Source organism: Helianthus annuus, chromosome 11 (genome assembly GCF_002127325.2).
Source record: "Helianthus annuus cultivar XRQ/B chromosome 11, HanXRQr2.0-SUNRISE, whole genome shotgun sequence".
NCBI classification, from domain to species: Eukaryota; Viridiplantae; Streptophyta; class Magnoliopsida; order Asterales; family Asteraceae; genus Helianthus; species Helianthus annuus.
In genome coordinates this window covers 64,174,092-64,200,531 of record NC_035443.2, presented here as the reverse complement: position 1 = coordinate 64,200,531, position 26,440 = coordinate 64,174,092, and the positions used below count along the sequence as shown (strand labels likewise).

At 37.6% G+C, this 26,440-nt stretch overlaps 2 protein-coding genes across 2 annotated transcripts; one reads left to right on the top strand and one right to left on the bottom strand.

Annotated features, from left to right (window-relative positions):
- The first annotated feature begins 2,303 nt into the window (after window positions 1-2,303).
- LOC110888234 (uncharacterized mitochondrial protein AtMg00240-like) lies at window positions 2,304-2,864 on the top strand. The gene has a single exon (XM_022135768.1). It carries the CDS (start codon window positions 2,304-2,306, stop codon window positions 2,862-2,864), a length of 561 nt encoding a protein of 186 aa, XP_021991460.1.
- Window positions 2,865-14,815: 11,951 nt separating this feature from the next.
- Window positions 14,816-18,582, bottom strand: LOC110888235. The gene is made up of 6 exons (XM_022135769.1): window positions 18,514-18,582; window positions 18,095-18,395; window positions 17,951-18,047; window positions 17,332-17,462; window positions 17,153-17,237; window positions 14,816-14,930 (listed from the first exon to the last, which is right to left on the bottom strand). Exons 1-6 carry the CDS (start codon window positions 18,580-18,582, stop codon window positions 14,816-14,818), a joined length of 798 nt encoding a protein of 265 aa, XP_021991461.1.
- Window positions 18,583-26,440: the final 7,858 nt, after the last annotated feature.

The window sequence follows — 26,440 nt, the reverse complement described above, 5'->3', positions numbered from 1 at the left end:
GAATAGTGACAGTATACCGGTAGAAGCTAAAGGGGACTGCACTTTAACTGGTGGAATTAAAATCAAAGATGTTTTATACATTCCCAACTTCAATTGCAATTTACTTTCTGTTAGTAGACTAACAAAGGAATTACAATGTGTTGTAAGTTTTTTTCCGGATTTTTGCATGATGCAGGACTTACACTCGAAGAAGTTGATTGGCACGGGTAAATGCGTTCAAGGTCTGTATCGGATGGGGATGGTGGCTCAAGAAAGGAAGGCTATGGCAACGAAAGGTGATGTAGAAGTTTGGCATTCAAGGCTAGGTCATGCATCCGACTCCAAGTTATCGCATATTCCTTTTTTAAGCGAATTTTCTTTCAATTTTAAGAATAATGTTTGTGACTCGTGTGCTAAAGCGAAACATACACGGTCTCCATTTCCTAAGAGTTTTATTAAAACCACCGAATGTTTTGAGTTGATTCATTGTGATATTTGGGGTAAATATCGTAAGCCATCCACATCCCATGCCAGCTTTTTCTTAACTATTGTGGATGATTTTAGTAGGGCTCTTTGGGTTTTTTTATCAGGCACAAAAGCGAAGCTTGTGATTGTTTGATAAACTTTCACCAAATGGTTAAAACCCAGTTTTCAAAAACCGTCAAACGAATAAGAAGTGACAATGGAGGTGAGTTCACTTCCAACCGCATGAAAGAATTTTATGCGCGTGAGAGTATTTTGTCAGAGACTACTTGTCCTCACACACCCCAACAAAATGGAGTGGTTGAACGAAAACATCGACATCTCCTCGAAACCGCTCGGGCTCTCATGTTCAACGGAAGCATTCCGAAGCGGTTTTGGGGGGAATACGTAGAGATGGCTGTTTATATCATTAATCGCCTTCCGTCCAAGGTTATTAACAACCAAACACCTTATGAGATCATTTTCGGACAAAGACCCGAATATGAATACATGAGGATTTTTGGATGTTTAGCCTATTACAGCAGCATACAGACGGGAGGCGACAAATTTGAATTCAGGGGGAGACCGGGAGTGTTTATGGGTTACCCACAAGGAACGAAAGGTTTCAAAATTTTTGATCTCGAGCACGGAAAAATGATTGTCTCACGTGATGTCAAGTTTGTTGAGAATAATTTTCCATTTGCTCACCTCAAATCCAAGAATCCAACCTCTGATTTTTTGAGGTCCCCATGTGGCATGAAGATGATTATGCCAAACATATGGAAGACGACAATGGTGAACAAGATGCCATGTCCGATTTCAATCAAGAAACTGAACCCATTGAGACCGTTGAACCAACTGAAGAGACACAAACCGAGGGTAACACCGCCACTGAAGAATTTCATGTTGATCCTCCAGCCCCACGGGTCACAAGAACCAGGGTGCCTCCATCCCGATTACAAGATTACAACGTGACACTGCCACCATCCATAGACCACGCCAAACCCGTGCACGATCGAACTTCTTCTACGGTACATCCTCTTTCAAATTATGTTTCTTATAACAAATTTTCGGAATCTCACAAAGTTTTTCTAGCGGCCATTACTTCCGCGAATGAGCCAAAATCCTTGAAAGAAGCTATGCAGGATAAAGATTGGCATGATGCCAAACGAGAAATTAAAGCTCTTGAAGAGAACGAAACATGGACGTTAGAACCATTGCCAGAAGGGAAACACGCCATTGATTCGAAGTGGGTTTACAAAATAAAATACAAACCCAATGGCGAGATTGAGAGGTATAAGGCTCGTCTAGTGGCGAGAGGGTTTACGCAAATAGAGGGAATCGATTACCATGACACTTTTGCCCCAGTTGCAAAACTGGTTACCATTCGAACTCTCATCGCGGTTGCTGTCAAGAAAGGATGGTTACTACACCAATTGGACGTAAATAACGCTTTTCTCCATGGCGATTTAAAGGAAGAAGTATATATGAAGATACCGCAAGGTTTTTCCAATCAAGAAGATTCTAGAGTTTGTCGTCTAAGAAAGTCACTATACGGCTTAAAGCAAGCCTCGCGTACTTGGTATCTAAGGTTCACGGTCTCGCTTCTAGACATTGGTTACAACCAATCCCATGCTGACCATTCTCTCTTTACCTATCAAAATGAAGGTAAATTTGTGGCCATTTTAATTTATGTTGATGACGTCGTTATTACTGGGAGTGATGAAGACATGATTCAAAGAACCAAGGCTCATTTGGATACGAGTTTCAGCATTAAGGACCTTGGTCCGTTATAGTATTTTTTGGGTATCGAGGTTGCTCGCACCGAAGATGGGATTGTTCTCAGCCAACACAAATATGCCATGGATATCCTAACCGATTGTGGGCAGCTTGGATGTCGATCAAGTGGTTTTCCAATGGAGAAAAATTTAAAGCTTGATAAATGTCTTGAGAGTCACAAGGCTGACGCCCCTCTTTATAGGCGTCTTATCGGGAGACTGTTATACCTTCAAGCCACACGTCCCGACATTGCCTATGCGGTAAATGTGCTAAGCCAATTTGTCTCCGATCCCAGAGATGAACACATGAATGCAGCTCTCCGCGTGCTTCGTTGCATAAAGTCTACCCTTGGTCAAGGTATATTTATACCGAAGGATAGTGGTCTCACGCTTGTTGCTTATTGTGATGCGATTGGTTGGGTTGTCCTTTCACTAGACGCTCGCGTACGGGTTATTTGCTGCTTTTGGGAGGTGCTCCGGTATCTTGGAAAACAAAGAAACAGTCAGTGGTTTCTCGTTCCTCGGCGGAAGCAGAATACCGTGCTATGGCTACTACGGTTAGTGAAGTTCTTTGGATCCGTTCACTGCTCAAGTATCTTACGGTTGACTTACAGGATGCTACGCCCCTCCACTGTGATAATCTAGCTGCCAAACATATTGCAAACAATCCAGTTTTCCACGAACGAACTAAACACGTGGAAATGGACTGTTTTTTTGTCCGAGAACGCGTTGAGTCCCATGAGATCTTGCCTCTTCATGTGAACAGCAAACAACAGGTCGCCGACCTTTTTACAAAGCCTTTGGGAACTCAGCCTCTACGTGATCTTCTAGGCAAGCTCGGTGTTCGAGATCTCCACACTCCAGCTTGAGGGGGAGTAAAGGAAATTATTATAATATTATTATTATTAGCTGTCATATTCTGTTTCCTTTATTATGTATTTTCCTTCTCTGTATTTATATCCTCTTGTACGAGGTCTTGATCATCTATGAAAAACCCTAATTTGAATACCAGATTTTATAGGTCGGGCCAAGTAGTATTAATCGTGTTAAACAGGTCGAATTTCTCAAATTAATTCATAAACAGCTTCTTTTGCGTTTTTAGTAATTCATTTTGCTTGAGTTCTTATGAAATATTCATGTAATGGCTATAACTTGTATACGCTTTGATTAATTTTGATTGATTGATTTTGAAATATTCATGTAATGGCTATAGTTCTTAAGTATTGCTTCAAAGGTATGATTTTAATTTTTAAAACTTTATATATGACAGGGGAAGGTTCATTTGAGAAGAAAATTTAATTGAGAAGAAAAAGAACAAAGGGTAATTTTGTAAAAGCTTAAATAGTTTTTTCACTTATCTTATTTATTATCATTTTTTACTAATTAATTAGTCATAAAGACTATTATCGTTCAGCTAACTTTTTTTTCCAACACACATCAAAAGTTATTCTACATATTTCGAAATTCATCTTACACGTTGAAATTTATCCTACACAACTCGTAATTTATCCTACACTTTCAATTATTTTATTTTATTTTTTGAAAAATATGTATTTTTAAAAAGATAAGTTACAAAAAAATTTAATTTAGTTAGCTATTAAAGAAGATGACTACAAATTAATGGCCTATATAGATTTAACAATGTACACTTATACTAACATAAAATATTTATATTAAATGAAGTAAAATAAAACACTTTTATTGGTTGAAATTTCTTCTTTTTTCTTTTTACAAAAAATTTTTTCTCATTTGAACTCTCTAAATATCATATGATATGCATCTTTATTTAAAAAAAAATGATATCGAGTTATTTTAGGTAATAACCATTACAAGTCCTTGTCAGTAACCGTGTTTAATGGGTATTTTTAGTTTTCAATTAGATTTTTTTTTTTTTTTGGCATTTAACATTTAGGTTAAGTTACTATTTAAAATTAATAATAATACATAAATGGTTAACTGGCCGGGTGAACCCATGAACACGTCGAATTGACATGAACACGATGGATTTTGCTAAACGTGTTCTTGGTTTGACCCAAAACTGACTTGACCCGTTTAGACCGAACCCAAACTACCGATTATGTGTTTGTCTTTGTCGTGTCCGAAATTGATATTGTTATACTTGTGTCGTTTGAAGGAATTTTACATCTGGGAGATCAACGGAGATTAGCTCAGAAGCCTAGAGGAAATGTGTAATTCAGAGCCTTGAGTCAGCAATCAAGCCAGTTCCAAAGGGTAAGATACACGTTACGAAACACAGAATATATGACTCGAGCTGCATTCTTTGAAGAGACTGGTTAGACCTACAAAAAAGTGATTGTTGTATTGACTGAAGCCCTTGGAAGTTGGAACAACTCACTTTCGATTTGAATTAAGGGCTGGGAAGTTCCCTTGACAAGTCAACATTTCGAATGCCCCATCAGTTATGTTCGTCAACTGAGTCGTCTTCGTTTCAAGACTCCATGAACCATTTATATACTATTAAAAATAGAAACATTTGTGTGCATATTTGTGTGTAACTTGTGCTTTACTGGTTGTACCTCAATCAAATATAGGTTGTAATGTGTGCTTAAGTGCTTGTACCTTAATCAAATAATAATAGTTCCATTACCTTACCAAATTCAATCTTTTTATATGCATGTATGATTGTAAATTGTGCTTAAGTGGTTGTACCCTAATCAAATAAAGGTTTCATTATCTTAACATATTCAATTGGTTTGATTCATTCAAAGTTGTGTTGTTTTATTTGTAAATTATTACTGTTTATAATAATCTAATTAATTTAGCCAAAATCTTGTATAAATATAATTTGCAACATATTGATGCAATGGTTGTTGTAATGTATGCATTATGGTTTGTATAGTGGTAATGATATATATTATATATAGATTACGATGAACCTGTCAAACGAGAAAAAATTGACGCGGGTTCATCGTAACGCGCGAGTCCTAGATCAACTTAGTTATTTTATTCTATGTTTTACGTTTCGGTTTAATTTCTTCGCATTAACACCGCAACTTCAGTGTCGGTGGTCGCTGACATCAGTGTTGCATTAGTGCACGCCCCCGCCGCAACGCGGGGGGTGTTTAATACTAGTTTACTTTTAATTTGGTCCTTTTCATCATCCTGCATCAACATTTACTTTTTCATTGATTCTTAATAAAAGGCAGAATGGATGCGTCAAGAGATTTGGGTAACATGCCATGTTTTTGTGTGGATCTAACCGGGTTGGATTGAATTTAAACACTTACTATACGTCTAAACATGTTACTTTTTTACAAACATGTAGGCTGTGAATAAAGCAACTGTTTTGTATACCATTAATCTTTTTTGTTTGTTATATGAAAAGGGCTGCTCTACTGCATGGAAGCAAGGAAACATTAGAACATGTAATGAATGCATGCTTATATTGGCACTTGGAAGAACTCAAAATCTGTAGTAAACGGCTCAAAAGTGTTGTTTTAGTATACGGGTCAACCATATCATTTTTAGTAAATTGGTCATGTTTATAATTCAAAGTGAACGAATTAAAATTACTAGGCCAACTTAAGTAGAATCTTTCATGTAAATTGTTTAGGGGGTAGTATGTGTGTAAAGGGATTAATCTCCTTGAGAAAGTGAAAGAAAGACCACTAATCTCCTTGAGAAAGTGAAAGAAAGATCACAAAACATAGATGATTACCAGTCATTGTTAAATTGCATTATGCATTATTGCACAGAATATTACTCAGACAACCACCGTAGTTGTTGGGAAACATATTTAATTTTTATATCATCATTAAAATTTACTAATTAATTTCACATATTATTAAAGTGTACAAAGAGCTTTAAAAGTAACTTATCTATGTGTGTAAGGGTAATATCATATAAATAATTTATATATTATTATGTTTCATTCATTATAAAACAATTTCTATGGGGTTGGATACAGTACAAATCATATTTATCCTACAAAACGTGAGAACACATCCTAGCACTTAAAAAAAGTTAAATTAGCACATACTAAAACAATACAAACATAAAAGTAGCACTTTTAAATTATATTAGCATATGAAAATTAATCAAGATAATTGATTTTAGCACATACGTGAACGATATTGGCACTTTTTTATGAAGAATTATATCAGCACATTGAAAACAAAAGAAACATCCAAATAAATAATTAATTATAACATAATCATGGGGAATTCAATATTATTGATATTATTTAGGTTATTATTTTACCATTTCACTATAATTGGTTGGATGTCATAGGACACTTTTTAAATAGTTCTTACAATTTGTATACGAAATGTGGTTTGTATTTGATCCTACTCCGATAATCTAGTTATCCTTATGTATTTGCAGCTGAGAGGCATATTAGATTTTTTATCGATAATCTAGTTATTCTTATGTATTTGTAGCTGAGAGGAAATGTTACATTATAATGGAAAATGGCAGACAAAAATAAAGAAATATAATGTTTTTATGTTTTTGTGTAATTGGGCCGGTGAGAATTTTGTGTTTGAGCCGAAAAAAAGAGAATTTAATTGCTAGTTGGACTTGGAGCTGCTAAACTATGTACCTGGGCCGAGAATCATTAGTATTGGATTGACATTTGAGCTAGATATTCATTGAATTAAGAAGTCCTTACTTTTATTAGACTAGAGGTAACCCGTGTGATGTGGTGGAGTGGTTAATATCACTATAATAATAAAATTTAAATAAGCTTCAAAAAATGAAAAATAAAATAAGATGAAGGTGTCGGTTATTAGGAGGTTAAAGAACCGCTATGTTAAAGAGAAGGAGGTGATCGGTCTTTAGGTTAGAATGACAGAGGATTAAATTTCAAACTTCCACTGTGTGATCCCATATATATCAGATTGTCTTAATATCTCGTGTCTTAACATATCACGTATTAAATTTCATATTTTCACTTTTATAACATAATATACCGTATCGTCTTAATATATCATGTCTTAGTACCGTCTTCATATCTCGGGGAAATTACCCATTTTAATCCAAAGAGTTGTATTTAAGTATAGGATATATTAGCTATACTAGGAGTCGGACCCATGTAAAACACGGGTGGTTTTAGTAACGTTTTATTATATTAATTAGTAAGTAATTATCAGTTCAATTAGATTGTCCGGGATTTGATATATATTGACATTCAAAGTCATTGTCCAGTACGCAGAAAAGATAATAATAACCAAATCTTTATACTAATATATAAAAATGAAGTATACTTGGATGATTATTAAGCTCCTCATTTTGATTATTTGGGTAAAGTATTCGTGAAATTGGTCTTTTTTTTGGAAACAGATGTTGACCAAAAGTTAAACAGATGTTTAACCAGATCCACTGTCTTCTCATATTTTAGCATTGTTTCCCTCTTCAAAACACTGTTCAATTTAACATGGGTTTCCATCCAACTGTTGACCAAAAGTCAAACAGATGTTTAAACCACTGGTTGAGTTATTCAAATTTCTGTTGAATACTAAATGATATGTTAACCAAAAGTCAAACAGATGTTGACCAATAGTCAAACAGATGTTGACCTTAAACAGATGTTTGGTTTAAGGCCAAACATATGTTTATGGGCAAACATCTACTTAAGGTCAAACATCTGTTTATGGCCAAACATCTGTTTATGGCCAAACATCTGTTTAAGGTCAAACATCTGTTTAAGTCCAAACAACTGATATAGAAGGCCAAACATCTGTTTAAGCCCCAACATCTGTTTAAGTCTAAAAACAGATGTTTAACCAGATCCACTGTCTTCTCATATTTTAGCACTATTTTCCTCTTCAAAACACTGTTCAATCTAACATGGGTTTCTATCCAACTGTTGGCCACAAGTCAAACAGATGTTCAAACCACTGATTGAGTTATTCAAATTTATGTTGAATACTAAATGAGATGTTGACCAAAACTCAAATAGATGTTGACCAAAAGTCAAACAGATGTTGACCAATAGTTAAACAGATGTTGACCTTAAACAGATGTTTGGTTTAAGGCCAAACATCTGTTTATGGCCAAACATCTGTGTATGGCCAAACATTTGTTTAAGGCCAAACATTTGTTTATGGCCAAACATCTGTTTATGGCCAAACATCTGTTTAAGGTCAAACTTCTGTTTATGGCCAAACATCTGTTTATGGTCAAACATCTGTTTAAGTCCAAACAACTGATATAGAAGGCCAAACATATGTTTAAGCCCCAACATCTGTTTAAGTCTAAATAGATGTTTAACCAGATCCACTGTCTTCTCATATTTTAACATTGTTTTCCTCTTCAAAACACTGTTCAATCTAACATGGGTTTCCATCCAACTGTTGACTAAAAGTCAAACAGATGTTCAAACCACTGATTGAGTTATTCACATTTCTGTTGAATACTAAATGAGATGTTGACCAAAACTCAAACAGATGTTGACCAAAAGTCAAACAGATGTTGACCTTAAACAGATGTTTGGATTAAGGCCAAACATCTGTTTATGGCCAAACATTTGTTTAAGGTCAAACATTTGTTTAAGGCCAAACATCTGTTTATGGCCAAACATCTATTCATGGCCAAACATTTGTTTAAGGTCAAACATCTGTTTAAGTCCAAGCAACTGATATAGAAGGCCAAACATCTGTTTAAGCCCCAACATCTGTTTAAGTCTAAACAGATGTTTAACTGTAGGATCGGACTTCGACCTAAATGAGTCGTTCAGAAGAGCTCAAATTCGTTTCAGCGGCGGAAACAAAGAAACGAATATATACACAGCTTGTTTCACACTTTAATCCTCTTGTATATTGATATTACAAACGATTACAGTAAGAGGAAATACCGGCAGCACCTCGGTATTAATTCTGAACAACCGTTACAAATGAAAATGACAACAACCTATTTATACTATTTCTGGTCCACTCCAACGTCATGTCCGAATAAGCGGACCAGACCTTAAGTTCTGGACCTCTCCAACGGCATGTCCGTATAAGCGGTCCAGAACATTGCCGTATAAGCGGTCCAGCCCCTAAAACCCCTAAACTCTCTAATTTTCTCGTAAATCACGCCCTAATCTATACAATACAATGTAAGACTCGATCTAAGACGAAATCAACAGATGTCGTGCACCAACAGACTCCCCCTCAGATGTTGATGGAGTCGACTGTCGAGTCACAACAATGCTGTGTCTTCACATCTTCAGTCTTGATCAGTCTCTGGGCTTTCTTTCTGTCTTCAGACTCCCCCTCTCGATTTGCTGGCATTTCTTTGATCTTCAGCAACATCTTCAGGATCGACGTCTGGCTTTCCTGCAAACACTCTACCTCAGAGTAAATTTCTTTCACAGATATTTATCAAACATATGAACTAGCACCAAAACAGATTCTCATTCAAAACAGACTCAGATTGTGATGAACCACTTGAAAAGGTTAGATTATGAAACAATTAATTTCACACACGCACTCCCCCAAGTATTGCTCATCATGTTTAGCACTCGGAATTTTGAAAATCAGCTATTCAACATCAGTTGTCGAAAATCTTTTTGAATTTTCAAAATTTATGCTAAAACACACTAAAAATCTTTTTGTATTTTGAAATAAAGAAACTAAAATGCAGAAATAAACTATTTACAAACAATATTTTTTGTGAGCACGTGCAAGAGGATTATATCAGTTTTGAGACAAATCACCAACACCGTTAAGCTTTAAACATTCTCAGTTCTAAACAATTTACCTAGATTGTCAGTATGTTTGTCCACTTAAATTTTCAACACAAATTTCAATCGATTCGAGATACGATATTAATGTTTTAAAGACTTAAACTCAATTGTGTATCACTCCACTTGAATATACTCCCGTATCCAGATCCCAAATATTCAGTCTTACAGGTGAGTATACCACAGATGATATCTGTAAAGGGGTTAAATGCGAAACCGTGAGAGCTCAGGTCAGAACTTCCGTTCAGCAGAGAGATGACGGCTCGACTTTTGGTGGGTCCCCTTTAGAGGATCTTTTTGCATTTCAACAGCAGCGACTATCAATTTTATTGTTTCATCAGCATGCTGAGGGCGAAGCTTATGTTTCAAAGCTTTAGCAGAAAGTATTATCCGGGGACTAGGTCAGTACTTCCATACAGCAGAAGTCCCGGGATAATACCCCAGATATCACTGAGCATAAAGACCTAGTATCTCAGAATACGGGACCTTTCAAACAAGATTTCGGGGGTTACCCATATATTCAAGAATAGTTACCCACGAATTAAGCAAGTTTGATTTAGGTTTATATCTCGTTTCAATTTACTAAATGTGCGAAAATCTACTGACACATCCGCAGTAAGATTGTTTATCACATTATGACTTTACAATTCTTTAGCGTGCTGTGATAGTTCACTGATGTACTATCATTTCCTCTTATTTGCAACAAAAACTCATTTTTGATTTTATCATGTTTTTGGCTTTTTCAAATTTTCTGATGTTTTTGGATTTTCTAAAAATTCTTACTCCCCCTAAAATTCAAATACATCTAATGAAAATTGAAAACAAGCTGTACAAAACATGACAACTGATATCAAAACACTTCAATTCTCCATCCGTTTGGCTTAAACAATCAGAACTCCCCCTCACAACAAACTATTTTCCCATAATGATTTCAAAACACTTAAGTTTGTTTTAATCAGAATGGTTTTTCCGGAAAATAAGTTTAGTTGTTTTTATCTTTTGTAAAATGGGGTTCAAATCATCACTTTGTTTACCAAATTCTTGAATGATAATTAAATCAAGTCCAATTCAATGACCCTGATTTAACCACTTGTAAGATCTACACCAATTACTACCATACAACCACTTGTAAGTTTAGCAATTCAAGCTCTTCAAACCTGTTTTTCAACCAATTACCATCTTTAGGTTGAATTCTCAAGATGCCGATTCCTACTCCTCGCTTACAAACCTGGGAGTTCCGGCAAGTCCTGCAACTACACAAACAGATTTAGAAAGATGCCGATTCATGATCCGCAATACCATCTTGGGATCTCCGGCAAGTCAGGATTTTATTCTTGGAAAAATATATCCACCCAAGCCTGACCATCCTTGGGTGTAACCTCATCATTTTCATCCCTCTTTTCAACCGACTTGTAAACCCATCCTTTGGAAGCATAAAACTCCTGAATGCTTTGGGCCTTACCACTGGCCATTCTTCCAAAGATGCGTTTCACATTGCCGTTGAAAGTTTTTTCAACATCAATTTTCTTTTTGTCTGAATAAAATTGATTTGGAACATCAACTTTTCCGATTTTAGATTTGTAATTTTTAGCATGTAGTGGCGGAAAATTCACATCGTCCACTTTCGGAGTTTTCTTTACAACCTTTCCTTCAACACATGGCTCCTCTGATTTTATGGAATCAGATTCATCACCAGAACTGTTACCTGAACCTTTCACAACCCATTTCTGATTTGATTCTTTGGCTATGCGTTTGGAAGCACTCTTTGAAGATTCTCCTTTTTCATAAGTTGAATTCTCAAATCCTGTAAACTTCCGGGTTGATAGTTCAGTCGTTTCAACAACTTTGTCTTTCATTTTTCTTGAGATTTCCTGTTTTGGTCTGAATGTCATCGGACAATCTTTCGCAAGATGACCAACAGCTTTACACTGAAAACAGGATCTCTTTTCAACCTTCTTTAGAACTTCGGTCTTCTTTGGTTCTTCTTGCTTCTTGGCAAGGAATTCCTGATTTGTCTGATTTCTGAATAATTTTTCTTTTTCAGCTTCCGAAGTTTTCCCTGAAACAAACACATTTTTTTGTTTATAAAATTTTTCATTTTTATAGTTTTTCGGTGGAATAAAACCGAGACCTTTCTTTTTGAAATTACGATTATGGTTTGATTTCTGTTGAAAACTATAACCACAATTGTAACCCATTTTCTTGTTAATTCTTTGTTGATCTCTTGAAGTGTACTGTTTAGGTTTTCCGTTAAGATTAAAATCTTTTATTTCAGAAATATTAATTTCTGTGATTTTGAAAACCTTTTGAATCATTTCAATTCTGACACTTCTTATTGGAAAACTTTCATCTGAATATAATTTGTCAGAACCTTTCAAAGTATATGCCACTTTGACTGATTCATCATTCAAATTAGATTTCGAAAGTAAAAACTCTTTATCATAAACCCGTTTGTCCTTTTTGACTGTTTGCTTTGATGCATTGGACCCAGACTTTGACTCGGGTTTTGACTTCGGTTTTGATTCTTCATTGTCATCTGTGTCTAACACCTGATCTACCATACTTTTTATCAACTTTGACTCATGATCAGTGTCTGATGACGTATATGTGACATCAATACTTTCTGGTAAGTTATCCGACGACCCAGACTCCCATTTCAAATTGATTGCTTTATCGACTCTTTCTGAATTTGGTTTTCGAGGAGAATAACCATTTTCGACTGGGGGCGGACATCTATTGTAACTCGGTTTCTTACCAGAAGCTTTCAATTCTTCTACAACATCTGTCACACTTTTTACTTCTTCCGATATCTGCACTTCCTTGAAAGTCTTCAAATCTTTCATCACCGGGTAAATCCTGTCAACCACAAAAGTAGAACATGAGTAACTATCTAATAATTTCTTGATTTTCTCAGTTTCTATCTTTTGTGTTGCCAATTCCAACTCGAGATCTGCACATTTCTTTATATTGTAATTCGCTGTATCAAGCTGTCTCAGATAAGCTATCTTCAAAGTATTCATAGCTTCAGCTTGTTCACCATCAGAATCAGTATATTTGTTAATTTCTCTGTTCATAGTATCATACGATTCTTTCAGCTTATGAATATTATGCAACAGCTCATTGTTCTGCTTAATCAGCGAATCACAATTCACGCATTTTTCTGGAACCACAACTGGCTCAGCATCTGCTTTAATCTCGAACTCAGGAACCTCTTTCACAGTCCTGCCTGAATTCAAAAAGTGAACTCTTCTCAATTCTTCAGCTTTTGCTTCTTCCTTCAATCTCTCTTCCTCTTCAGCCTCCTCTCTGATCTGTCTTCGTCTTTCTTCAGCAGCTTCCATGACTTTTCTGCATCTTTCTGCACATTTTAGATCATAAGCATTACCAAAGAAAGCATGATAAGTATTTTTGGCCATAAAATCTTGATCTTTACAAAAATCATCCCACATAAATCCTTCAGCCATTTTCTCATCATTTTGTTCAGCTATACAAACTTTACTTTCTTTCGGAAGATATTTTTCCCATGTAAAATCATCATATTTTCCCTGACTAACAACACAAGCCCTTTTATCAACCACGTCTCTCCCATGAGCTGTTTGTGCATGCTGCTGTGCTGGCTGAGTGACTTGATGATAAATGGCCTTCTTGTGATAGTCATTGTTTCCGAAAGGATTCTGGGCACCGGTAGCTTCACGGTTTTTGCATTCTCTTTTGAAGTGTCCCTTCTCCCTGCAACGGAAACATGTGACTTTCGATTTATCGAAACCTAAAGCAGAAACATTAGCATCACGAAAATCATCACGGCCTGTAATTTGTTTAAACTTTTCTGCACGCCTCATCACACTCGCCATACACCATTTGATGTCCATTAATTCCATTTCTTCAGCATCGATTTGATCGTAATCCTCCTTTGTAAGCATAGGATTGCCGATCTTACCTGCAACAAAACAGCTATAAGATTCTAATATCATCCCTAACAAAGACATTTGATTTTTTGCAATATCTTCAGTGTAATCTTGATCATTTTCAAGACTTAACACAATGTTACACTGAAGTTTTCTACCGTTCTTTGTTACAGATATATTGGGATCGAAAGATGAAAATCTGGTATTGCTATTTGATCCTTGAGATGCCTGCTTCTCAGGAGAATCTTTGACATTGTATGCAGTTTCGATCTTCGGAGAAAACTTTGTAGAATCAGTAGTACCATGCTTGTAGTACAAACTGATATCCTGTTCACCGTCATAATTCTTCATCCGAGCAATCTTCCTCTGCTCCATCTCCTGAGCTTCCAGATGCTTTATGAAGTCTCCGAGTTTCATCTTATTGTATTCTGCTTTGTTTGACTTCAGCATCATCAGATAAGTTCCCCATGTCTCGTATGGAAGAGCATCTGCAAGTTTTTCAATTAATTCATCAGTAGTTTTCTTAACACCAAGTTTTGTCATATTTCGCACTAAGTTACAATATCTGTCAATAATTTGCTTGGTGTTTTCATTTTTCAATCCTCTAAACAAATCAAACTCTTTTTTCATGAGAGACATTTTGTTTTTCAACATTTCATCACTTCCGGTAAACTTTGCTTCTAACTCAGTCCACATAGAGAATGCAGTTCCGTCATGTTGAAGCAAAATTAAGATATCTTCCTTTATTGCTTGCTGAAGCAGACTGATCATTAATTTCTCATCACGATATTTCTTTTTATCCGCAGTACTCATTTCCCTAAGTGTTAGCGGAATGCCATCCACAATGTCATCTTTTGTGGGTTTTTTATATTGTACTTCAGTGTGTTCCCACGCATCAAGATGATAAGCTTCAACCCAATTCGCGAAACGTTCTGACCACACATTATAATCATCAATATCCATGAGTTTCGGTGGTTTCTGAGACGTTCCGGTTTCATTTTCAATCAAAGCACTTTGGGTAATCGAGGTCGGAGTAGCAAAAGCGTTATAAAAATCAGAATCCATTCTTCAAGAATCAGATAATACTTCGAGCAATACAGTAATGCTTCGGGAAAATACCTGAAAGACAAACAAGCAACACAATCAGTTTACGGTATTATCAATTAATAGAAACGAACTGGTACTCGAACTGATAATCAATTCTGTGCGGATTTGAATGAAACACTGAGCAGACTGCTTTGACTCGGATCAATTTTCAACAAACACACTCGGTATGAGCGAACTGATGAACTTTCGGACAACGTGAACAATTTTTGAACTCCAAATCGTACGGACTGTCAAGCGAATTGATGACTTTACTGCAAACCGGAAAACTTTGACAACTGTGAAATCCAAATTGTATGAACTCAGAACAATTTTCCTGTGAATTTGGCCTTTCAAACTATCTCATGTAACCGGAACACACACTCATATATATAAAGCTTCATCATTAAGTGCACCATTCAATTTGACGGTTGAATTTTTTAATGATTTTGATTTTGGGCGGTGTAATGGGCCACTAAGATGATAACAACTAACAAATGTTTGATCAGTGTAAATTGTAGGTATTGGACAAAAACAATAAGTGGGGCGGTGACTTTTATATATGGTGGGCAATGGTAATGGGGCGGTGGGGTGGTGAATTGACTTTGTTTTATCAAAAGTTTTAAAAGGACAGTTATGAAACTGGGCGGCAGATGAGCTTTATCGCCGGTGTAAAATGGGTGGCAACTATACACAATATCACATGGATGACATGCAACAACAATTAATATTGCAGTGCTGATTAAGTCCTTATGAGCGATCCACGTATGTTGTGATGATGACTTATAAGCGGTTCAGATAAGGTCACATAAGCGAGTCAGAAAAGCGAACTACATGTAACTTTGAGCGAACCAGACGTTACCAAAAGCGATTCAGAATTTTTTTGAACAAAAAAGCGAACCAAACACACAGTTTGGAGCGGACCAGGACTTTTTGAGCGATCCAGACGTATTTCGAGCGAACCAGACTATGTTTCGAGCGATTCAGACGTGATTTTTGAGCGGACCAGACGATGATGTCAGCAAACACGAACAGTTTTTGAACAAAAATTCATTTTTAATCAATTTTAAGCCGATTTTAGATCTGAAAATCTCAAAATTTTGTTAAAACATGATTACGCATACAATATGTAAATTTGATGCGATTTTGACCGTAAAAAGTTTCGTTTTTTGAAAAAGAAAGGTGTAGAAGCAAAATAATGATGAGAAACGAGCTGTATATGCGAGATCTCCTCCTCCTTGGCTCTGATACCAATTGTAGGATCGGACTTCGACCTAAATGAGTCGTTCGGAAGAGCTCAAATTCGTTTCAGCGGCGGAAACAAAGAAACGAATATATACACAGCTTGTTTCACACTTTAATCCTCTTGTATATTGATATTACAAACGATTACAGTAAGAGGAAATACCGGCAGCACCTCGGTATTAATTCTGAACAACCGTTACAAATGAAAATGACAACAACCTATTTATACTATTTCTGGTCCACTCCAACGTCATGTCCGAATAAGCGGACCAGACCTTAAGTTCTGGACCTCTCCAACGGCATGTCCGTATAAGCGGTCCAGAACATTGCCGTATAAGCGGTCCAGCCCCTAAAACCCCTAAACTCTCTAATTTTCTCGTAAATCACGCCCTAATCTATACAATACAATGTAAGACTCGATCTAAGACGAAATCAACAGATGTCGTGCACCAACATTAACCAGATCCACTGTCTTCTCATATTTTAGCACTCTTTTCCTCTTCAAAACACTGTTCAATCTAACATGGGTTTCCATCCAACTGTTGGCCAAAAGTCAAACAGATGTTCAAACCACTGATTGAGTTATTCAAATTTCTGTTGAATACTAAATGAGATGTTGATCAAAACTCAAACAGATGTTGACCAAAAGTCAAACAGATGTTGACCAAAAGTCAAGCAGATGTTGACCTTAAACAGATGTTTGGTCACACAGACTACGTATTATAGAAAGGAAATATAAAAGTATATAAAAAAATAATACCATCTCAGTATCTATAATCTCGTCAACATGTTTTTTTAGGGTAGCTATTACAAACTCTTGGTGCAACGGGTAAACGGTCTGAGATGAAAGTATTGTTTGAGAAGTAGAACCAGATGCTTGTCCATGTTTCAGTATAAGATTAAAGAACGGTATAAACAATTAGTATGCAAATTAAGACAAACAAAGGAATTAATTTGAAACAAAAATATAAATATAAATATAACTATAAATTCATATTAGATCGACAGTTTACCTCCTCTGTAGCTGATTAGTTTCATCGATGTCGTCGTTCAAAAACAGGCGAGTTCCAAACTTGTCACTTTGAACTGTCAAATTCCCTATGTATTATAATATACAAATATTTAATTAACAAAATTATATCATGAAGCAAAAACTGTTATAACTGATGATGTATTATAACATAACAATTACCTTTCCCTTCTTTAACCTTTGTATGCTGAATAACAACCAAGAGATGCTCATTAACAACGTTGTTATTAGAAAGTAAGTTGCTAAACTGTTCAGCATAAGCATTCCACATAGTACATGACAAAACCGTACCCCTAAACAAAAACAATACATGAGTATTTTAATCTCAAATAACATGAACTTCATTTATTTCATCAGTATATGAAAAAATGGTAATTTAGTCTCAAATAACATGGACATCATTTATTAGTTTCACTAAATATGGGACACATTAATCGTTATTACATGAGATTTTTTTTTAGTTTCACTAAAATTAAACAACACCTAAAAGCAACTCTCATTTATTAATGTACAACTTCAATAATTGTATCAGTTATCACATAAGTCCTGGAGTAGTAAATTATTCAAATCATTTATCATATAAAATCAATAATTGCTTCAGTTAATTTATTACATATAAAAAGACACATATACCAGCAAAAACTGTTATTTGCAGAACACCAACAGCATTTTACAATTCTAAATTCTAACAGCCTTACTATGTATTATTTCATACATAGTAGTTATTAATAATTCAACTTCAAGAATCTTAAAAGTTTAAAAATGAAAGGAAAATTCTTACTCCAAGTCCTGAAGATCAAAGTTCATCCTTTTAGATTGTTTAGGAGGGTGTCCATAAATGTCCAAATCTCCACAGTCGACCAGGGTACCAGCAACATCTACAATAATGTAATAAAAAGTAAATCCAAAAAACAAAATAACATACATTTAGGCAGCCATAAACACAAAATATACACACCAACTATCAGAAGGTCATTTGCAGCTCCGTTAAGAATATCCTTAAAAGCAATGAAGTTGATGCCGTATTCAAGACATTCCCAAGAATCAACACGGGTAACAGTCGTACAACGATAAAAGTTGATTTTGTAATCATAAGTTACAACTTTGAACGGGTCATTATTTTCACCCACACCAAATTTGTTGAGAATAACGACAGCATACTCTTGAAGTTGGTGGTCAAAAACAGGGATCAGATTGATCTTAAGACACGCCTGAATCTTTCCACCCTGAACATCAATTTCAAATGTACATTTTAGGGTTCAACATGTCTAAAACCTAGAAACAAAATAAAAGACTATGGCATAAAAAGGAGTTATAAAAATCACAAAAAATAGAAATACTAACCCTCTCATCTATCAGGATCAGTTCTATCTTAAAACCTTGATTCCATTTACGGATGATTCTGGCCTTCATTGTCACAACCCCCAAAATCCACAAGCGGAGTATCAGCGCAAGAGGCGTGACTGACCAGGATCCAACCACCAATCATATTGAACAGTCATAAACATCAAGCAATTTATCAAAATACGATTAGTGGCATTTAAAGTCCACGATTGAGTCTAAAGTTTCAAAACATCATAAAAGGAAATAGCGGAAGCATAGTTTCAACGGTTAACTCATAAGTCCAAGTTTAAATTTATTTAAAACCCAACACGGGTTAAAGAGACCACTGCACTCCTCAAGCCACAAGCTCCTGCCTTCAAGGATTACCTGCAAAGCATAAAGTAGGATGTCAACATAAAGTCGGCGAGTTCACCAGTTGCCCGGTTTTAATTTCATAAAAACTTATTTAAATAGTAAAGTTGTTAAATTACTCATTTATATCATGTCATGGGGAGCTACCCCATATGTAAGCTACTAAACTTTCATGATCATACCGAAACTATCGCACTTAAGTTGTTGTTGTTGCCCCGTTTATCAATGTCTATCATCATTGACGGTTGCCAAGGACCTATTAGTTCACGCCCGTCCACTCAAGGCAGGGTGTGAGGTTAGTAAGACCTAAATAGCACTATTTAACTAATATCCCGTTCGCCAGGCCAGGCGACTAATCGGTATAGTAGAGTAGGGACTTGTGATAGAATTCCGTTTAGTAGACTAGTTCATGAAATATAAATAGTATTCAACAGAGCGTCCCGCACAAGGGGAAAACATTACCCGTATCCCACACAAGGGGATAACGCCATTTATTCTGTTCCCAACCACCGGGAATACATGCTTTAGTAAAGTGTGTGAACTCACCTTGGTTTGCTCGGCAGTTTGTTTACTTGTTAAATCGACTTTGGTCAATCACACCCTAATATAATTATCATGCCGAGTTAGATTGCATACCAAACATTTCACGTATAGATACGGATCACTTAGTCAATTAATCACAAAAATTTTGGACACATTTTGTAATCAGTGGTGAGCTATATATATCATCATATACTACTTTTTAACACTTGGGTCACATAAGAGACTATCTTCATAGAATTATTAGAACAATAAAATTTGTCTATTCATGAGTGTTAATTGTGTGTTGGGTCTAATCAAACCATTGTTTCACTAAAAGAATTACTTTGGCCTAACTGCAAATGTGATCCAGTAGGGAAGTTGTGAGCCCAAGTTCAAAAGAATTATCATAGTGTATGATTTCTCAAAAAGGAAAACACAGGCTTTATATGTGGGTGGCCCCCACATTATACCTATTTTACGGTTCCCATATCCAATTTAGTGTGTGGCATGCATACTTGTATTGTACCCTAAGAAACTAAAGTTGTACATTCCATATCACTCTTTTGAAATGACAGACATACCTATTTGGATCAAACAGATAAGACAAATCAATCAAAAACCCAGTTCTCTTTTATGCACTCCATGTTTATACTATAGACCATTTCATAGATCCAACATTTAAAACATTTAAAGCATGGGTTCGAACCCACCAAATAGGGGGACATCATCGAACAAGCTGACATGTGTCTCCTAGTTAAGCTATACTATTATTTCATCATCTTAGTGAACAATTGGTATAAACAGACCTTCAGTTTATTTCACCATTTTACACTCATGTTTTGTCTATTCAACCATATAAGCACACAGAAGCATTAATATAGGTCCCTTTAATATTTTCAAGTTCTCACATTCATCAAGCAATGAGTCTCTGTTTTATTTAAACATTCATACATGCTTAACCAGGTTGTATTCTGAGCATGAACAATTGTACTTTTATGAAAAACCCAGCATCACAACTTTAACAATTAACAGAGATCTATCATTTTCATCAGTTATCAACAATGTGATCAGAGTAACATCGAGCATCAAGTGTTAATGATTTCATACAAGGAGCATTGTCTTTATTCATAGATTCAGTAAATAAATTTCATACGTTTTTATCATTTACTGATTTCGTAATATACATACTTTTAAAGCAAGTTCCTTACATATCATTCTAGACCCATCACCTAAAGTATAATCGACATATCACTAGATCAGTTCTACCGGTTCAAGCATTTGCAGGCATAAGACTAACCTTGTGTGGAGTGTATGAGAGGGAAAGGAAGGGAGAAAAACAGTAATCTTTTCCGGTGAGGATGGCTGAAGCTCCGCCGTCGAGCAGTCGGTAATCTGCTGCCGGTAAGATAGTCGCATCGGAAATGGGTTTGCTGAAGGTTAATAAGAAGTAGAGGAGATGAAACTTGAGTTGCAGGTTTTGTTTGAGAAAAAGAATATTAGGGGGAGAGAGAGAGCAGTGGAAATTCTTCTTGGGATTGCCGCTCACCTATGTTGTCGGCTGTGACTTAAATGTCAACCAGGACTAGGGCAGCATCAACATCTTTGGGCCTCAACAACATTCTTGGGCCAGAGTAGTGTGTGCTCCGTTGGACTTATGCGACCCACAGTGCTAACATGTTTGTTTTGTTTTGAGATCAAGATCAACCATACCAAACTATCCATGTAACCACATATAAAGAGATAATTCAATAAATCACATAATTTCCTTTTCACATTGTCATCATTACATTAACTTTATTACATTATAGGATAATTAGTAAGAAAAGAAACGCGCAGAAATCCCGAAGTGTCACATTATCCCCAAGTTTCAGGAACTTTTGTCCTGAAAGTTAGAGTGCAACCACTAACGAGCTAATGTATTTCAATGTCTCCGCGGGGTGTCACATCATCCCCCTGTAGGTTTGGAATTTCATCTCGAAATTCTGCTGTAGCCTCAGGGTTGGGAGCTTTGTTTGCAAAAAGTTGGGGATACTTGCGCTTCATCTGGTCTTCTCATTCCTAGGTAAACTCTGGGCCACGGCGTGAGTTCTAACGAACTCGAACAAGAGGTATTCTGGTACGCTTGAGAACTTTAACGTCTCGGTCTGTAATCTCTACAGGTTCTTCGACGAATCGCAACTGATCATTGATAGTGAGTTCCTTGAGAGGAACTATAAGGGTCTCATCTGACAGACACTTCTTTAGATTCGACACATGGAATACGTTGTGAACTCCGTTGAGTTCTTCACGTAGGTTCAGTTTGTAAGCCACCTTGCCTATTTTCTCAATGATTTCGAAAGGTCCAACATATCGCGGGTTAAGTTTGCCTCGTTTACCAAAATGAACTACGCCTTTCCAAGGTGAGACTTTATGTAGCACTCGATCCCCAACCTAGAACTCGAGTGGTTTCCTGCGCTTATCGGCGTAGCTTTTCTGACGGTCACGAGCTGCCGCCATTCGTTGACGTATTTGGGCAATCTTTTCTGTTGTGTCGATGACGAGTTCTAGGCCAGTGATTTGGCTGTCACCAACTTCTGCCCAGCATAAGGGTGATCGGCATTTTCGTCCGTACAATGCCTCGAACGGAGCAGCCTGGATGCTGGTGTGGTAACTGTTGTTATACGAAAACTCCACCAAAGGTAGATGCCTTTCCCAGCCATTACCAAAGTCGATAGCGCATGCTCGAAGCATGTCTTCAAGAGTTTGGATGGTGTGTTCAGACTGCCCATCCGTTTGCGGGTGATACGCTGTGCTCATGTCTAAGCGTGAGCCAAAGGATTTGTGCATAGCTTGCCACAACTCAGAGGTAAAACGCGCATCACGATCAGAGATAATGGAGGTTGGCACCCCGTGCCTAGCAACCACTTCTTTCAGGTAGATGTCTGCAAGTGTAGAAAACTTATCCATTTCCTTGATGGCTAGAAAGTGTGCAGACTTTGTCAATCGATCCACAATCACCCAAATAGTATCGTTCCCTCGTTGAGATCTAGGTAGGCCAGTAACAAAATCCATAGAAATTTGCTCCCATTTCCATGTCGGGATCTCTGGTTGTTGAAGTATGCCTGATGGTTTCTGGTATTCAACCTTAACTCTCGCACAAGTCAAGCATTTACTAACATAGGTTGCTATGTGGGCTTTCATACTAGGCCACCAATACGTAGCTTTTAGATCGTGCTACATCTTATCAGAACCAGGATGTACTGAATAACAAGACTTGTGTGCTTCATCCATCACAAGCTCACGTAGTAAGCGCCGTCTTCCTTTTGTTATAACCATTTCTTCGACCCTCGCAGGGACTCAGCCCTGATGTTCTCTGCTTTCAATGCTTCAATCTGAGCTTCTCGTATCTGAGTAGGAAGACTAGAGTGGATGGTAAGCTGTAACGCACGTACCCGCTTAGGTTTGGTTTCCTTACGACTGAGGGCATCGGCAACAACGTTGGCCTTGTCGGGATGATACTTGATCGCGCACTCATAATCATTCAGAAGTTCGACCCACCGACGCTGTCGCATGTTCAACTCCTTCTGATCAAAGATGTGTTGGAGACTCCTGTGATCGGTGTAAATGGTGCATTTGGTACCGTACAGGTAATGTCTCCATATCTTGAGTGCAAACACTACTGCTCCTAGTTCCAAGTCGTGAGTAGTGTAGTTCTTTTCGTGAATCTTGAGTTGTCATGAGGCGTAAGCTATAACATTCTCACGCTGCATCAATACACATCTAAGCCCTTGTATGGATGCGTCACAATAAACAACGAAGTCATCTGTGCCGTTAGGTAACGAGAGGATAGGTGCACAACACAGTTTTTCTTTCAGTTGCTGGAAAGCAGACTCCTGAGCATCACCCCACTTGTAGGCGACACTCTTCTAAGTTAGAGTTGTAAGAGGTTGCGCGATCTTCGAGAAACCTTCAATGAATCTACGATAATAACCCACCAAACCCAAGAATTGACGGATTTCGGTTGGAGTTTTGGGTACAGGCCAATTCTTGATGGAGTCAACCTTAGCTGGATCAACATGAATCCTAGCTTCATTGACCACGTGTCCGAGGAAATGGACTTCACGAACCCAAAAGTCGCATTTCGAAAACTTGGCGTAGAGCTGTTCGTTTCGGAGGAGTTCTAGGATAAGACGCGGGTGTTGCTCGTGTTCCTCTTGGCTCTTTGAGTAGATCAGAATATCGTCAATGAAAACGATAACGAATTTATCGAGATAGGGTTTACACAACCGGTTCATAAGATCCATGAAAACTGCAGGCGCGTTTGTCATTCCAAAAGGCATGACAAGAAATTCATAGTGACCATAACGTTTTCTGAAAGCAGTTTTTGAGATGTCCTCATTGCGGACTCTCAACTGATGATATCCCGATCGCAGATCGATTTTAGAGTAAAAACTCGACCCTTGCAACTGATCGAACATGTCGTCAATGCGCGGGAGTGGATAGCGGTTCTTAATAGTCACTTTGTTCAGCTCGCGATAATCGATGCACATGCGAAAAGTGTCGTCTTTCTATTTGACAAAAAGTATTGGGGCTCCCCAAGGTGACGAGCTAGGACGAATAAAACCTTTATCCAACAGTTCCCGCAGTTGCGTAGAAAGTTCTTCCAGGTCGGTTGGGGCTAGACGATAAGGTGCACGAGCTATGGGTGCCGCTCCAGGAGTTAGCTCGATTTGAAATTCAACTTGACGGTGAGGCGGGAGACCAGGTAATTCCTCAGGCAATACCTCAGGATAGTCGCGTACAACGGGAAAATCTTCAATCTTCCTTTATTTCACTAGGGTGTCAGTAACGAGTGCTAGGATAACGGTATGGCCCTTTCGTAAACACTTCTGTGCTTTTAAGAACGAGATGACGCCAGTGACAGCCCCAATTTTGTCACCATGAACGATAAGAGGTTCACCAAGAGGACGAGGAATACGAACGAATTTCTCTTGACAGAGTATTTCTGCTCGATGTTCGGATAACCAATCCATACCAATTATGACATCAAAGCTTCCAAGAATGATGGGAAAAAGATTGACGAAAAAAGTCTGACCGAATAATACGAGTTTACAATTGTTGATAACATGTGAGATCTCGATGTTTCTTCCGTTAGCTAATTCGACGATGTGCTTAGAATTTAAAGGTGTTGGCACAGGCTTAAGCGTCTTACTAATACGTAGGGATACATAGCTAGCATCGGCTCCCGAATCAAACAATACCGAAACATAACGATCATCAAATAGAAACTTACCCGCTACAACGTTTAGATCATTCCTTGCTTCACCAGCTCCTAACACAAAGACTCTTCCCCTTGCACCGTTTCCTCCATTGTTGTTGTTGTTCTCAGCGCCTTGATTGTTGTTTTTTTGATTCAGTTGGGGGCAGTTTTTCTTGATATGCCCCTCTGCTCCATACTGATAGCATCGTCGATTGTTTGCTTGTTGTTGTTGTTGATGCGGTCGATTCTGCTTGGCCGGGTACTGGCTTCTACATTCCCTTGCTTCATGACCTAGCTTATTGCATCGCTAGCAGCAGTTCTTTTCACACGACCCACTGTGGTGTCGACCACATGTGTTACATTTGGGGTGGTTTCCCTGATAGCCACCCTGTTGCTGCGGACCTTTGTTGTTTTCAGTCTTTCTTTACTGAGCTGGGGCTTGAGTGGGGTTAGTATTTTTACCCTGATTACCTTCCCATTTGCGTTTGTTGTCAACAGAAGTTTCGACAGTAGCACTGATCCTTTTAGGCAGCTTGCCCTGCTCCATAGCCTGATCTGTGAGTCGATAAGCCAGACGAATAACCTGCTGGATTGTGGTGAGATTAGCGGAAGTCACATGACTTTGGATTTCTGGAGCTAGACCCTTGAGATAGAACTCGATTCTTCGGTAAGCAGGCTGAGACATGTTGGGGCAAAGAGCAGTATAGTCGTTGGATTTCTTGGTGTACGTCTCGATTTCTGATCCAACCATCTTCAACTCGAAGTACTCGTTCTCGAGCTTCTAAATGTCATCTCTGTGACAATACTCTTCCTTGATAAGATTCTTGAAGTCGTCCCCAGAAGTAGCATTGGCAGTCTCCAACCCGAGCATCTGAATTTGTGCTTTCCACCACGAAAGTGCAATTCCCTCCATGGTACCAGTAGCAAACTTCACCCAGTTAGTAGTGGGACATTCGCATACAGCGAACACAGATTCAGCCTTTTCGATCTAGTGTAGAAGACCTATGGCACCTTCAGTGCCGTTGAAAGGAAGAGGTTTACAATCCATGAAAGTTTTGAAAGTACAAACCCGTGGCTGAGCGGGCGAATGCTGCATGGCTGCGTAAAACGAAGTAAACAGGTTAAAGAACGGTGAGAAGATACAAGAGTAGGATCTAATCATCCTAGAAAGAGCAATTTACCTCCAGGGTGAGCTGCAAAAGCCGCAGCCACAGTGTTGATCAAGTTCGTAAACTGCTCCTGAGTCATGTTGGCGTTGCCTCTCTCGCGTCCGCTCATTGTCTTCATATCCAGAAAACACAGTATGAGAATTACGTCGTAGTGTCGTAAGAATAAATAGGAAGAGGGTTGACCATCACACACAAGTTCACACATACATACATAAAACTAAGCATACTAGCACATATAACACCACATATGTACTAAACAAGTAACAAGTAAACACATGACCGAGCTATGACGTCTAGGGCGTTGAGCCTTGCGCTTGGAGTGTAGTGTCATTGCGAGTCGTTTGGTACAAAAACGGGTTATAGTTTGGTTTTTCTCAAAAAGACTCTTCATTTCAAAACCGAGTTCACTATAACCAATGGCTCTAATACCAATCTGTCACAACCCCCAAAATCCACAAGCGGAGTATCACCGCAGGAGGCGTGACTGACCAGGATCCAGCCACCAATAATATTGAACAGTCATAAACATAAAGCAATTTATCAAAATACGATTAGTGGCATTTAAAGTCCACGATTAAGTCTAAAGTTTCAAAACATCATAAAAGGAAATAGCGGAAGCATAGTTTCAACGGTTAACTCAAAAGTC